Raw genomic sequence first — 12,544 nt, 5'->3', positions numbered from 1 at the left:
GTGTTTATGCAAATAGACATTGTCATAAAGGACAATCCGGGAATATTATTTTAATCATTTTCAGTGAGCCTGTCTTTGTAGCTGTAGCTTATTTTGCAGCAGACTTCTTATGACATTTACTTGAAACAGTTACTATGAAGATACTGTGACTTAATTTAGTGCCTCAATAACTTATAAAGATGCTTAAGTTAGATCAAAGATATAACTGTGCTGCATTTATTTCAACTATTTCTATAATTATACTGAGTTTCAAAGTAAAGTTACAGTAAAGTTTCCCTAAATTAATATGTAATAAATCTAATTTTAGCCACTATTATGCCTGCAGGACTAAAATATGCAACTTAATTTTAATTTTTTTTTTTTTTTTTTAAATGCAATATATCTGTGCACGAGATATGGCATATTTAATATATAACTATGCCATGATATTTAGTATGGCATATGTTTAGGGAAATATCTAGCATCTGCTAATCTTATTTTGAAATTTAAGTGCATTAAAAAAAATTTGATATGCACAAAAATTTCAAAGTGCCTGAGATGATAGGAAATCTCCAGAGGACATTTTTTTAAAACTTACTTTTAATAGTGGAACATGAAAAATAGGATTCAAAAACATTTGCAGCATATTTGTTTTTGCTAAATTAATCATATTATCACATAAAAGTGTTTTCTGCATGTTTTTATATGTAATTTGGGATCATATCTGAAATCGCCTGTTTGGTTTTTCTGTTTTTAATAAGCACCAACCTGCAACCACAGTCATTTATGGGTCGGCGCAGACTAACTCCTGACCTAAACAAAAACCTGCTCACAGTTAAATGTGTCATAACTTGAGCATGAAATGAAATCGGACACTTTTTATGGAAAGAGTTCAATCTTATAAAGTTTATTGACATGAGGAAAACATTGGGATAATGTTTAAATACTCTACACAATAAAGTTATTAAAACATGCACATGGAAAATATAATATACTGTACATAAATATTACACTGAGAAAAAAAATTAATTTCAAACTGGTCTACTTTCTAACGCAGTGCCTGTGTTTTTCCATTTTGACCCCAAAACCACAACTAGAGTCGATCTCTTTCTGAGACAAACCTGACGTTTATAGTGCAAGAAAAGACACTCAGTGGAAGTTAATGGAATGCTCGGCTCATGGCGGGCGTCGGTCGCTTCAGTATGGCCTCCACAGAGAAGGACAAAGACTCGCTGGATGCCATCTTGGTCCCCACAGGTTTGGACAGGAAGTCTTTGGCGTACCTGTCTGTGATCTTTACAGCCTGGATGTCCTTGGCTGAGCCCTCCCTGAACTTGCGGGCGGCCTCCTCTAAGAGCTCTTTGCAGTACGGAGCTCGGAGCTCTGGCCCAGACCCGCCGCCGGCTTTTTCACTCAGCGAGTGCTGGATGAGGGAGTGAAAGGAGTTGAGTTTCATGGAAAGCTTGTCCTTGCTCGGCTTGTTCTGGACTTGGCTAGAGTTTTGAGAATGTGGGTTGCTGGGAAAGGACTGTCCAAAGCTCCTCTTAGGCGGAGAGAAGGCCGAGCACTCCCTGGGCCCTGCATGTGTGGCACCGGGAGGTTTGGGATCAGCCCGCTGAGGGTCTGAAGAGTCCTGCAGCATGGCGGCTCGGGATCCCTCCAGTTTAGCAGCCAGAGCCACCTCCTGGTCAGGCGGCTGGCTCTCTGCGGGCATCACTTTGGGTTCCCAGACGGCGCCCGGCTTCATGTTCTGCACCGCCGTGGCGTTAAACAGACACTGCTGGTAGAGCAGAGCGTCGCCCAGGTTGGCGGCGCCGCGGGGCCACATCATGAAGCCGCCTCGGGACGGCTGCAGCGGGTAATGGCGGTAGGTTGTCGCCACGCTGACGTTGGAGGAGATGAGCTCCACGTTGGCGGAGCTGGACGGGTACTGCATGCCCAGATCCAGGCAGTTCGGACCCAGGAAGCCGCACAGCTCTTTGGGCTGCGGCTCCACCTGAGCTGCGGGTGAGTAGGCCGTCTTGTAGGAGTTGTACTCTGCGGCGTGGTGGACCATGCTGTTGGGGAAGAGCAGCGATCCAGGGGCCGTCTGGCTGTTCTCCATCAGCTCTCGCTCTTTGTACTCGCGCTCCAGCATGATGGTTTCCAGCTCCTTGTCGGCGAAGGCTCTTCTCTTCCTCATGCGATCGCTCAGCGGTGGGGGGAGGGACGGGTTGGTCGCCAGGAACGGATCAGATGGCACCGGACGGTATCCTGATGTAGAAAAAAAAAAAACGACATTTTATTCAAGTTTTATGACATTTAATGTGTTTTGAATTATAGGTGATGTCAAACATGCCTGCAGAAACACTCACAACACTGCAGAAAAGGACAATTTTTACTTTTTACTTTAAGAGATATTAGTCATACTGTGTGCTGGAACAGAGCAGAATTAGTCAATTTGTCGCATGCCAAAAGGTTTACAGCTTACAGATGTTAGCAAGACCTTATCGCTGTTTTGGTGTTAAAGAAAGAAAGATGGAAATCTAACACAGAAAAGGAAGTTTCATCAGAGTCAGGACAAGCTGGAAAGCATCTGAAAAATGTTTGTTTTGGTCAGATCTGCTGCCTTGTTACCTTCGAGGATGCTTTTGGCGAGCATGGAGGACGGCCGAATGTGTCGCTGATATATCGTCCTCCTCTCGGCTGGAATTTGTTTCCCAGATAGTCCTTTCTTATCCTAAGAAAAATGGAGAGAAGAGAACATACTTTAAACATGCTGTCAGGATGTTTTTCTTGGTTCTCATGTAATGTCTGATCTGTTATAGCTGAGGTCTAAGTTGTGTGTGTGTTTGGATAGGATAAACCGACATCTTAATAAAAATAATCCAAGGAAGTATGGGTCATTATACGGTTTTCTGATGTTATTATGGTTATAAAATCTGCAGTTAAATAGCTGAAAGCCGAATCACTGTGCTTAGCTCCAGTTACTGTATAGAGCTACTGATTACTTTAAAGTTAAATACGTTTAATACATACACATTTCTTGACATTTTAAAGACACAGAAATGACCTTTACGTGCTATTTTCAACATTTAAACCGTTAATCCTGACCGCATTTCTTCCAAGTGTTACAATTTGACAAGAATTTATCATAAAGCTTCAGCCAAGAAACAAGCACAAGCAACATCTGACACACCCTGAACACAGACGGACAGATTCAAACAGCAAAACATACTACTGGTATCACATGTAAAACACCACAGCTGGTATAGTTTACATTTTACAGCAAAAATTCTCAAATATTTGCACATAACGGACAAAGTAATTACAATTTTGCCTCAAGGAAGTGAGATATTTTGTTGTTTAGAATGAAATAAGCTGGTTAAACTGTGCAGATCAGCTTTAATTTGGAAAATAAATGCATTTTTAGTTTAGTTGTAGAATACCAAGAACCCGTAAAGGCTTCTCTAACTGAAAGTAACAAGCAGATATACTGTTAAAATGCACAATAAAGGCCTTTTAATTTATCCAACCACATAAAAATAAACCTTAAAACTAAAACTAGGCCCATTTCTGGAGCAAAAATTTTCAGTTTCTTCAAAAACTATTTTAAAAGTAGTGCTTGATTGTGGAAAAACCAACACAGTAAAGCAAAAAATAACATTTTCTAAGGCGTGTAACTGTGTTAGTTTTATCAAAAACACAATGTGAAGCCATGCAACCACAAATCACAGCAAGCTTCGCCTGCAGAAGCTGATAATTTGTTTGCACTCAGGTCATTTGGAACATCAGGAGCTCCTGTCAACTCAGCCGCTTTGAATTCTCCACTGAGATTTTCTAAATATCTTAATACGCCTGTTTACAAACGTTCTATATCTGCAGATATTTCAGCGTTTTTAGTTTAAGAGCAGCTCAGGCAAATACTTAAATGAAATGAAACCAAAAACAAGCAGCAGTCAGCTCAAAGGCCACATGTCACTGTGAGGCCGAACATTTCCAGTGCTGCTGGAGGTGCCAGAACTAATGACAAGATAATTTACAGCTGCGCCACCTGAGAGGATGTTTAACTGCTTTAAAACACGTCTGGCATGGGTTTCCCTCTCCGCTGAAATATGGCAGCGTCTGAGCCACCGGATTCACAAAGTCAACATAAATGCCTCTCACTTACGGATCAACACAGAACCTGGAAATCCTCCCTGCTTCTTAATGCAAACTCAAATTTGAGCAGCTCAGGCTCCACTTGACTGGATTTGATGTTTGTTTAGACTCGAGTGAATTAACTTCTGCTGCGTAAAAGCGCACGGACGCACCGTTCCAAGCGTTAGCGCTGCTAAAAAGCGCGCTGCACAGACACACACTCTCCCTGCCGGCCTACCTCCGTGGCCTGCTGCCTTCTCAGGGCCACCTGAGCCGCCATCACCCGCTGCCTCTCCACCACCAGCAGGCAGTTTGCGCACTGGCAGTCCCTCCAGCGGCAGAAGCGCTTGTGGCCCTTCAGGCAGGACACCACGCCGTGGTTGCGGCACCGTGCGCACTTCGGCGTCCGGCTCAGCTTCCTCTGGTCTCCGGAGCACAAGCCGCCGCTGGGTCCCGGCCTGTCGTCGCCCTTCGTGCCGTCTCCGTCGTCCTCGGAGGCGGCCGGGCCGAGCGGAGCCGAGCCGGGGCGGCTGCAGGAGTCCGCCAGGTCGTCGCTCTCCGTCTCCAGACTCTCCACGTCGATCTCAAACTCGCACCCGGTGCTGTCTGACATGTCTGCCCGAGTCCTGCACCGGCTTCACACCCACTTTATATCTGCAGAAAAATATTAATTATTAGAGATACATCTGCACTTTAAAGAAAATAATCTAAATCATTCACTGGTTCAGCGTCAATAAACCTAAACATCTCCAAATTTAAGAATCAGGAACTAATTTTATTAAACTCAAAAGTCCAGATCTAAATAGAATATACTATAAATCAACCTCTTCAGTAATACAAAATAATAATAAACTACATTATGATTCTTTCATTAACATCCAATAACCAATGTGGACATATTTTTTTTAATGGTTTACATTTTTACAGGTGTGAAAACACTTGAAACTGATAACATTTTACTCACACAGTCCTAAAATATGCAGCCTTGACAGATACAGTTGCTTACAATAATTACAGTTCATGCAATTTATTGAAGATTATACTGAATATTAAACTACAACAACGTTTATTTAATTTTGTGGCCTACAAATCTTGAGAAAAATGTAAACGTGCATTGCTGGAAGCCCAAAATATACTAAATCACATCAATGAGGGTTATTATGATATTTTATTTATCATATTTATCACATCAGCTGTCTACATAAAACAAACTAGAATAGCCTAATATTTTGTTATGCTTTCTCAGGTGGCATTTAGTTGGTTATTTCATGCATTAATTGTGCTACAGTATGCTTCTGAGTATTTAATTATTATTGTGAAAGTGAAAAGCCTCAATACTGAGTCTGTGGCAGCGAAAACAATAAAAACAGAGTCCATTTTACCTCCGGGGGTCCAGCAGGCTGTTAAAGCGGTGACCGTGTCGTTAGTGCTGTGATGGATGAGCCACTCGCTCCCGGTAATTAGCCGTTAATTGAGCGGACGGATGAGAGTCACCGTGAAGCTTCAAACTTTCCTCTGAGGATCCAACTCACCGAGACGCTGCTAAGAACCGCTGCAGGCGAAGCTCCGAGCCCGCTGATTGGCTGCCGACAAACACTTGCCGGCCAATAGGATTACGAGCCGTTGCAGGTGGGCGGGGTCACCTCAGTCATCACCGGTAACGGCTAACAGTAATTTGATTACTTTTCCTGCGTACTTTTCACGTCTAAAACCAGCCGGAGAAGGTGTTTAACACGTAGAAACGTTACTAGTTACCGTCTGTCTATCTACAGAGCACTAATTTATCTAAATATATCAGCAGCTTGTCAGTTTGTGGAGTGAAAGTGTTTTTGTGTCACTAATAGCTAATTAGCCTATTGGTAATCAAAGCTAAGTTGTTTAACTATCACTTTCTGTAACCCCCCTTCAGTTTCTTTGTCTATTTTTATGGATAAAATATAATTAGATATTATCTTTCTGTTTAGTTTACAGCTGGAGAACAGTCTGGCTTTTCCTAAGATGTTATTTTTTGATAAATGAAGCAACAGAAAATCAGTTATCCATAATTGGCATTTTATAGGTGACAAAAGGTTAAACATTGGCTGACATATCAAGAGAAACAAAAGGAAAGGCTGTTATTACTGATTTAAAAGCAAGACATTCCTTCTCATATTATAATAAATATGTACGGCTTGGTATGACGTATAAGTTGACAACAAAACAAGACCTTACATACAAAAATATAAGCAGTCTATGCAAGAGAATTATATTACACAACTAATCTTATACATGTAATGGCCTTTTAAAATCAGTTTTTATATACAGACACATATTTAATATTACATTATTCTTTTTTATTTATTTATTTTACATTTTATTCTTTAAGATTTCTTGTTCTGCAAAAAGATCAACCGCAAGTAATCTTTTAGCTCACATATTGCCTTTTCCCCCCTTTTCAAGCCAGTGTCCATATAATCTAACATATTTCTTCCTAAATAAATTCTAATTTTTGTCACAAGATGTTGAACAAAGACACAGATAGCAAAGACACAACTAATCCTTCACATGAAGGCAAAACATACACATTTCACCCTTTTATGGCCAGCTTTTACATAACCCAAGATATTTATTCTGAAGTTATTTTAAATTTAGTTCACTAGATGTCTTACAAAAATGCTAAATTAATTTATAGGGGACAAGTAATCTGAAGATACAGATATTAACATTTTCCCCTTTTTAGGTCAGTTTTTATATAATCCAGCACATTTTTTCTTAAATTAATTCAAATTTTGTCGACAACATTTCCCATAAAGACACATAACAGATTAAAACCTGCAGGTTGCAACATGCACCTCAAAAAGTCAATGATGAGGTTCTATTATTGCCATTTCCCATCAGAATATTACAATAATTATAGGCACTATCCTGCATATATTCTAGGCTCTCTGTCATAGTTTAAAGTGTGACAAAGCAGCTAAGCAGGTGAAAGTGTGTCCTGCAGGTTGTTACAGTCTGTCCTGCTGGCAGAAATAACAGGATTATTATCGTGTTTTCACAACAATCACACCTGGAAGGGGAGAAAAGCACCATGTCAGCATGCAGATACACAAAACAAGAGTCAAGTGAAACCCAGCCTTAACCTTTATCTGATCCCACACACACAACACACCTAAATCTCACTTAAAACCCTGAATATAGAAAAATAACTTAAATTCACAACCTTTAAAAAATCGTCCTAAATACTACCATAAAACACAATAAATCCCAGTTGATGTCTTTTCTTAAATCTTAATTGAATCATGCATGATTCTCCTCATTATTTAATGTTAATAATGACCTTTATTATTATTTCAGATTAAATCCAGTGTATCTAGGAGTTATTTCGGTGGTTGCACGTTTCTTTTCACGGCTGGGTGTAACCGATGACTCGTATTATTTTTAAAAAAGAATACTGTCGACCACTTTCTAAGTTTGACTCTTTGTTGGCAGATTGCTGACAGAAAGACAAAAAAGAGACGTAACATTTACTCAGCGTGGACTGCCTTCCACGGGAACTGGTAGTGAGACAATGCAGACTTCACGGGCCTTTTGTCTGTAATGTGAAATTAATGAAGAGAGCTTTGAAAGTTAAAAGGAGAAGGAGAGGCCGTGTGTCACCGACGTATTGTATAGTTTGTCCTGCATTTCTTAGAATTAAGTTTCGGAGCTTTAACGTGAAATCCACCGATGTGAGATTTAAAGCTCCGTCAGGCCTGCGCTGCGTTTTACATTTAACCCATAAAGTCAAGCGTATTTTTAAACATTTTTATAGTTTTAAGATGCAACAAAGGTTAATCTCTATTAAAATAATACTGTAATAGTCTATTAGGCTCGATGCGTGTGATCTTTGTTTAGAATTTGGCTTTTTCTTTATAATTTTTGTATCTTAATAATACGATATTTTGGAGATATTGTCGAAGTAGCGGCGTGTTTTATTTTCTTTCTCTAATCCAACAACGTGAACTTGTGCAAGAGTGTGATTTTGTGTTATATTTTTAGCGATTTCTGCTTTACATCTCTACTATTTTAATAGCAACACACTCGTTTTGTCATTTCTCATTATGAACTATTTTTGCGCAGGAGTTCCACATTTTTACGCACGGATTTGATGCAGAATCGTCACTCCAATCTTCTAAAATTCACCTTTCCTCGTGGTTTTCTTCTCTTTCTTTCGTCCAGTTGAGGACACCAGCTCTTAACGGCTCCTCCATGTGTTGGAGGTGAAGACGTCAGGCCTGCAGGTGCAGCCCTATTTGCCACTTGGCCCTAATTTATTACGGAGGTTACGAGCTGCCACCCCGGGCTGCCGTTTCCACTCCAGGAATGCTTTGATGCCGCGGGCAGCCTGGACGGTCGGACAGGAGGATCTGCTGGACCCTCCAGGTGAAATGTGTTGTCTGTGTCCGCAGGATCGTTACACACAAGCGGTCTGGGGCAGGGGGGCCTCCAGGGGCCCTTGAATGGGTTTCCAGAGGGCTTCTTTTTTTGTCAGGGTCCCTTGGAGGAATTCCAGGCATCTATTCTAAAGTTCCAGGTTTCAGGGAGTTAAGAAAAGAGTGGATCTGAAAGTGAATTTTCAAGGTTTTGAGATAATCCAGTGGCCAACGAGGGATCCTTAACTAGATTCCAGGATCCATTAGTGCAGCCTTGCAGAGATGTTTGCAGAGAACCTTGAAAATGTTTCAAGGAATTCCAGGAAGTACTTTTTCTAAGGACTTTTTAGGTCCTTGAAAGAATTCCAGACATCTCTTGTATAGTTACGGGTTTCTGTGAGTTTAAAAAAGGTGAATTTTCAAGGCTTTGAGAGGATTTTCCAGACATCTCTAAATAGATTCCAGGCTCGACTATTGCAGCCTTACAGAGGTGTTTGCATGGAACATTGAAAATTTTGCAATTAAGTCTTTTTTTTTTTTGTGAGTTTCAGCAAGAAGTTCTAGGTGTCTTTGAACAGGGATTTGGGGGTCTTTGTACGGTCTATAAAGAATTTTTAAGTCCTTGAAGGAATTCCAAGTATTTGTTCTAAAGTTCCAGGTTTCTGTGAGTTAAAAAAGAGAGAATTTTCAAGGCTTTGAGAAGATTTTCCAGAGATAGATTTCAGGTTCCACTATTGCAGCCTTGCAGAGGTGTTTGCATGGAACATTAAAAAATTTACAATGAAAAGTCTTACTTTTTTTTGTCAATTTCAGCAAAGAGTTCTAGGTGTCTTTGAATGACTTCCAGATTTACTGGAGGGATTTGGGGGTCTTTGCATGGTCTACAAAGAATTCTCAAGTCCTTGAAAGAATTCCAGGCACCTGTTCTAAAGTTCCAGGTTTCAGGGAGTTAATAAAAGAAGTTCCAGTGGATCTGAAAGTGAATTTTCAAGGGTTTGAGATAATCCAGTGGCCAATGAGGGATCCTTAACTAGATTCCAGGCTCCATTAGTGCAGCCTTGCATTAGTGTTTGCAGGGAACCTTGAAACTGTTTCACGGAATTCCAGGTTTCCATCAGGGCTTTTGTAGGTCTTTGAAAGAATTCAATCCATGTGTTGAATAGTTCCAGGTTTCTGGAAATTAAAAAAAGAGGTTCCAAGGTGAAATTTCAAGGCTTTGAGAGGATCCAGAGGCCAATGAGGATTTTCCAAAAATCCTTAAATAGAGTCCAGGTTCCGCTATTGCAGCCTTGCAGAGGTGCTTGCAGGAAGCGTAAATATTTTGCAGTGAAAAGTCTTGAAATACTGAATTTTTGAAATTCCAGGAAGGAGTTTCAGGTGTTTTTGAGTGAAGGGATTTGAGGGTCTTTGCATATTCTTAGGATCTTTCTGGAATTTTGAAGTCCTTGAAATAATTCCAGGCATCAATGTCTGTTCAAAAGTTCCAGGTTTCAGGAAGTTAATAAAAGAGGTTCCAGAGGATATCAAGATGAATTTTCAATGGTTTGAGAGGATCCAAGGCAAAATGAGAATTTTCCAGGGATCCTGAAGTAGATTCCAAGCTCCATTTAAAGATTGAGTAAAAAGTCTTGACATTTTTGATCCTTGAAATTCCAGGAAGGAATTTCATGTGACTTTTAAGGGAATCCTTGAATAAATTGAATATATGAAAAAGAATATTTGCAACCTTCCATAGATCTTTCAGGGGATCCAGGGACCCATGAGGATTTTCCAGGGAAACATTTTTAAATCTTTGACCTTCGAAGTTGCAGCAAGGAGTTTCAGGTGTGTTTGAAGGGGTCTTGGAAATTTCTTGGATCCTTGAGTGACTTTTTAATATACTGAAGAGATCTATCATGAATTATGAAGTCCTCTGAAAGAATTCTAGACATCTGTTATATAGCTCCAGGTTTCAGGGAGTTAATAAAAGAGGTTCCAGTGGCTCTCGAGGTAAACTTTTAAGGGCTTGAGAGGATCCACGGGTTTGTAGTGATTTTCCAGGGGTCCTTAAATAGATTTCAGGCTCCACTATTGCAGCCTTTCAGAGGTGTTTGCAGGAAATCTAAAAGATTTTGCAGTGAGAAGTCTGAAAATATTTGACCTTTGACATTCCGCTAAGAAGTTTCAGTTTTCTCAAAAGGGGCGGAGAATTTGTGGGATCCTTGAATGAATTCCAGATATAGTGAAGGGATTTTGAGGTCCTTGTATGGTCTTAGGATAGATAGAGATCCTGGAGGACGGTTCAGGGATCTTTAAAGGCATTAATATTTCAGGAGTTTCAGGGGTCCAGTGGTCCCTGAGATGCTCCCAGGAATCACTGAAGATATTATCGATGGCCTTTTATTGGTATTTGCAGGAGTCTGGGGATCCTCGAGGAACTCCGACCAATGTTTCAGGGGTTCTTACAAGGGACAGCACCTATCTTCAAGAGTTGTTTCAAAGATTTCAGGGTCCTTCAAGGGTTTCACAGGAATCCTTGAAGAGGTTCTGTGGTCCCTGCTGTGGTTAGGGGATAGTTGAGTAGTTTTTTGGATCCTGGAATAGATTTCAGGCATTCCAGGTGTTGCAGGCTTGTAAAGTCTTCTGAAAGGGTTCCACATTTTTAGGGAGGTCTTAAAATTACTGTCAGAATTACACAGATCACATGTGTTCCTTTTGTGGATATTCAGAAGGATTCAATTTGGATATAGAAAGGAAAAACTATTTAAATGTCATTTTACCTAAAAAAGGAGCTCAAAAAGTGTGTTTTTATTATATAATGAGCACAAAATGTAAATGTAGCTGATATGAGGGCAGCAAAAAATAGTCTGAAAACACAGTTTGGATCTGCAGTAACCAATACTGAATATCTTATGGCAGTATTTCCTAGTTTTTATAAGTCCAAAAAATGTCTCGATAATACATTTTTCTACACAGCTCTTTTGGTTTTGTTCTGTTTTAAAACCAACTACACACAACAACAACATAAAAAAAGATTCAATCCAACATGACAGACGTGCAAAAACAAAATAAATCTAATTATAAACAGCACATGAAACAAGTGTTTTGCATAATTTTGAAGCACATGCCAGGCTAAAAACGCTTAAACATCTAACAGTGTGCATTGCTAAAAGTCTGTATTTAACTGTCAGTGTTTATCTGCAGTAAAATCTGCAGAAATTGATCCGTGCAGACGCTTTAACTGATAAGAGTTGATGCATTTTAATGGAAACAACCTGAGAAAGACAGACACTTTCTCACACGGCGTCCAGTTTACTTTTGGGCCTGATTGAAACAACAGCATCTTGTTGGAAATGTCCCGCTGTGTCGGCCGTAAAGTGTAACAGGAGCTGTGTATAGACAGAAGAGCAGTGTGGGATCACTGGGGATCCTGTTATGTTAATTAGCCTCTGATGGACCGACAACACATGCAGCTGAATAGAAAACCAGGCGGGCCGGCATTTGTCTCTGTCTGAGGGGCTCTGACACCTCGACCTCTGCTGGCTAACGTGCAACAAACAGGAGGACGTTTTCCTACAGCTGTCCAACAAGTCGCATCCACTGGTTTTACATTTATCTGCTTCATGCGGACTCAAAGTTAAGCTGTTTACAAACCATTCATTCATTTATACACAACGATTTAGTGATAGTAGGTGTCAAAATCTTGAATTAAATTCTTTCAGAAAAGTTTAAATTTATGCTTTTTCTCTCACCGTTGAATTTGAATCAAACTAACATTACAAATTAATTTGATAAGATTTGACTTTTAAGAAAGGTCAGTATTTATGAACTTATGAACATAAAATAGACAAAAACAATTACTTTTATGTAACATTTTGTACAGCAAATTTCCATTTCCCTCTTTATTTAAACAGTAAAGCCCTCATTGTGAATTTTTCTAATATATAATAAAAAAATGTCCATGCAGAGTATTGCTTTAAAGGAATCTTAGTTTTACTTGTTTCTGCGTCTTTGTGGAAAATAATTAATCAATAAATAAAGACGGGGGTGAAATTTACCACCTTAAAGTGCCCCAC

General features: G+C 39.9%; 1 protein-coding gene across 1 annotated transcript; it reads right to left on the bottom strand.

Annotated features, from left to right (window-relative positions):
- Positions 1 to 870: 870 nt before the first annotated feature.
- Positions 871 to 5,611, bottom strand: dmrt2a (doublesex and mab-3 related transcription factor 2a). The gene is made up of 4 exons (XM_023285873.3): positions 5,481 to 5,611; positions 4,337 to 4,752; positions 2,596 to 2,698; positions 871 to 2,232 (listed from the first exon to the last, which is right to left on the bottom strand). Exons 2-4 carry the CDS (start codon positions 4,709 to 4,711, stop codon positions 1,139 to 1,141), a joined length of 1,572 nt encoding a protein of 523 aa, XP_023141641.1. The 5' UTR covers positions 4,712 to 4,752; positions 5,481 to 5,611; the 3' UTR covers positions 871 to 1,138.
- Between the last annotated feature and the right edge of the window lie 6,933 nt (positions 5,612 to 12,544).

This window comes from Amphiprion ocellaris, chromosome 6 (assembly GCF_022539595.1).
Source record: "Amphiprion ocellaris isolate individual 3 ecotype Okinawa chromosome 6, ASM2253959v1, whole genome shotgun sequence".
Classification (NCBI taxonomy): Eukaryota; Metazoa; Chordata; class Actinopteri; family Pomacentridae; genus Amphiprion; species Amphiprion ocellaris.
Note: the sequence above shows the minus strand (reverse complement) of the source record. Positions and strands in the feature narration are given on the sequence as shown.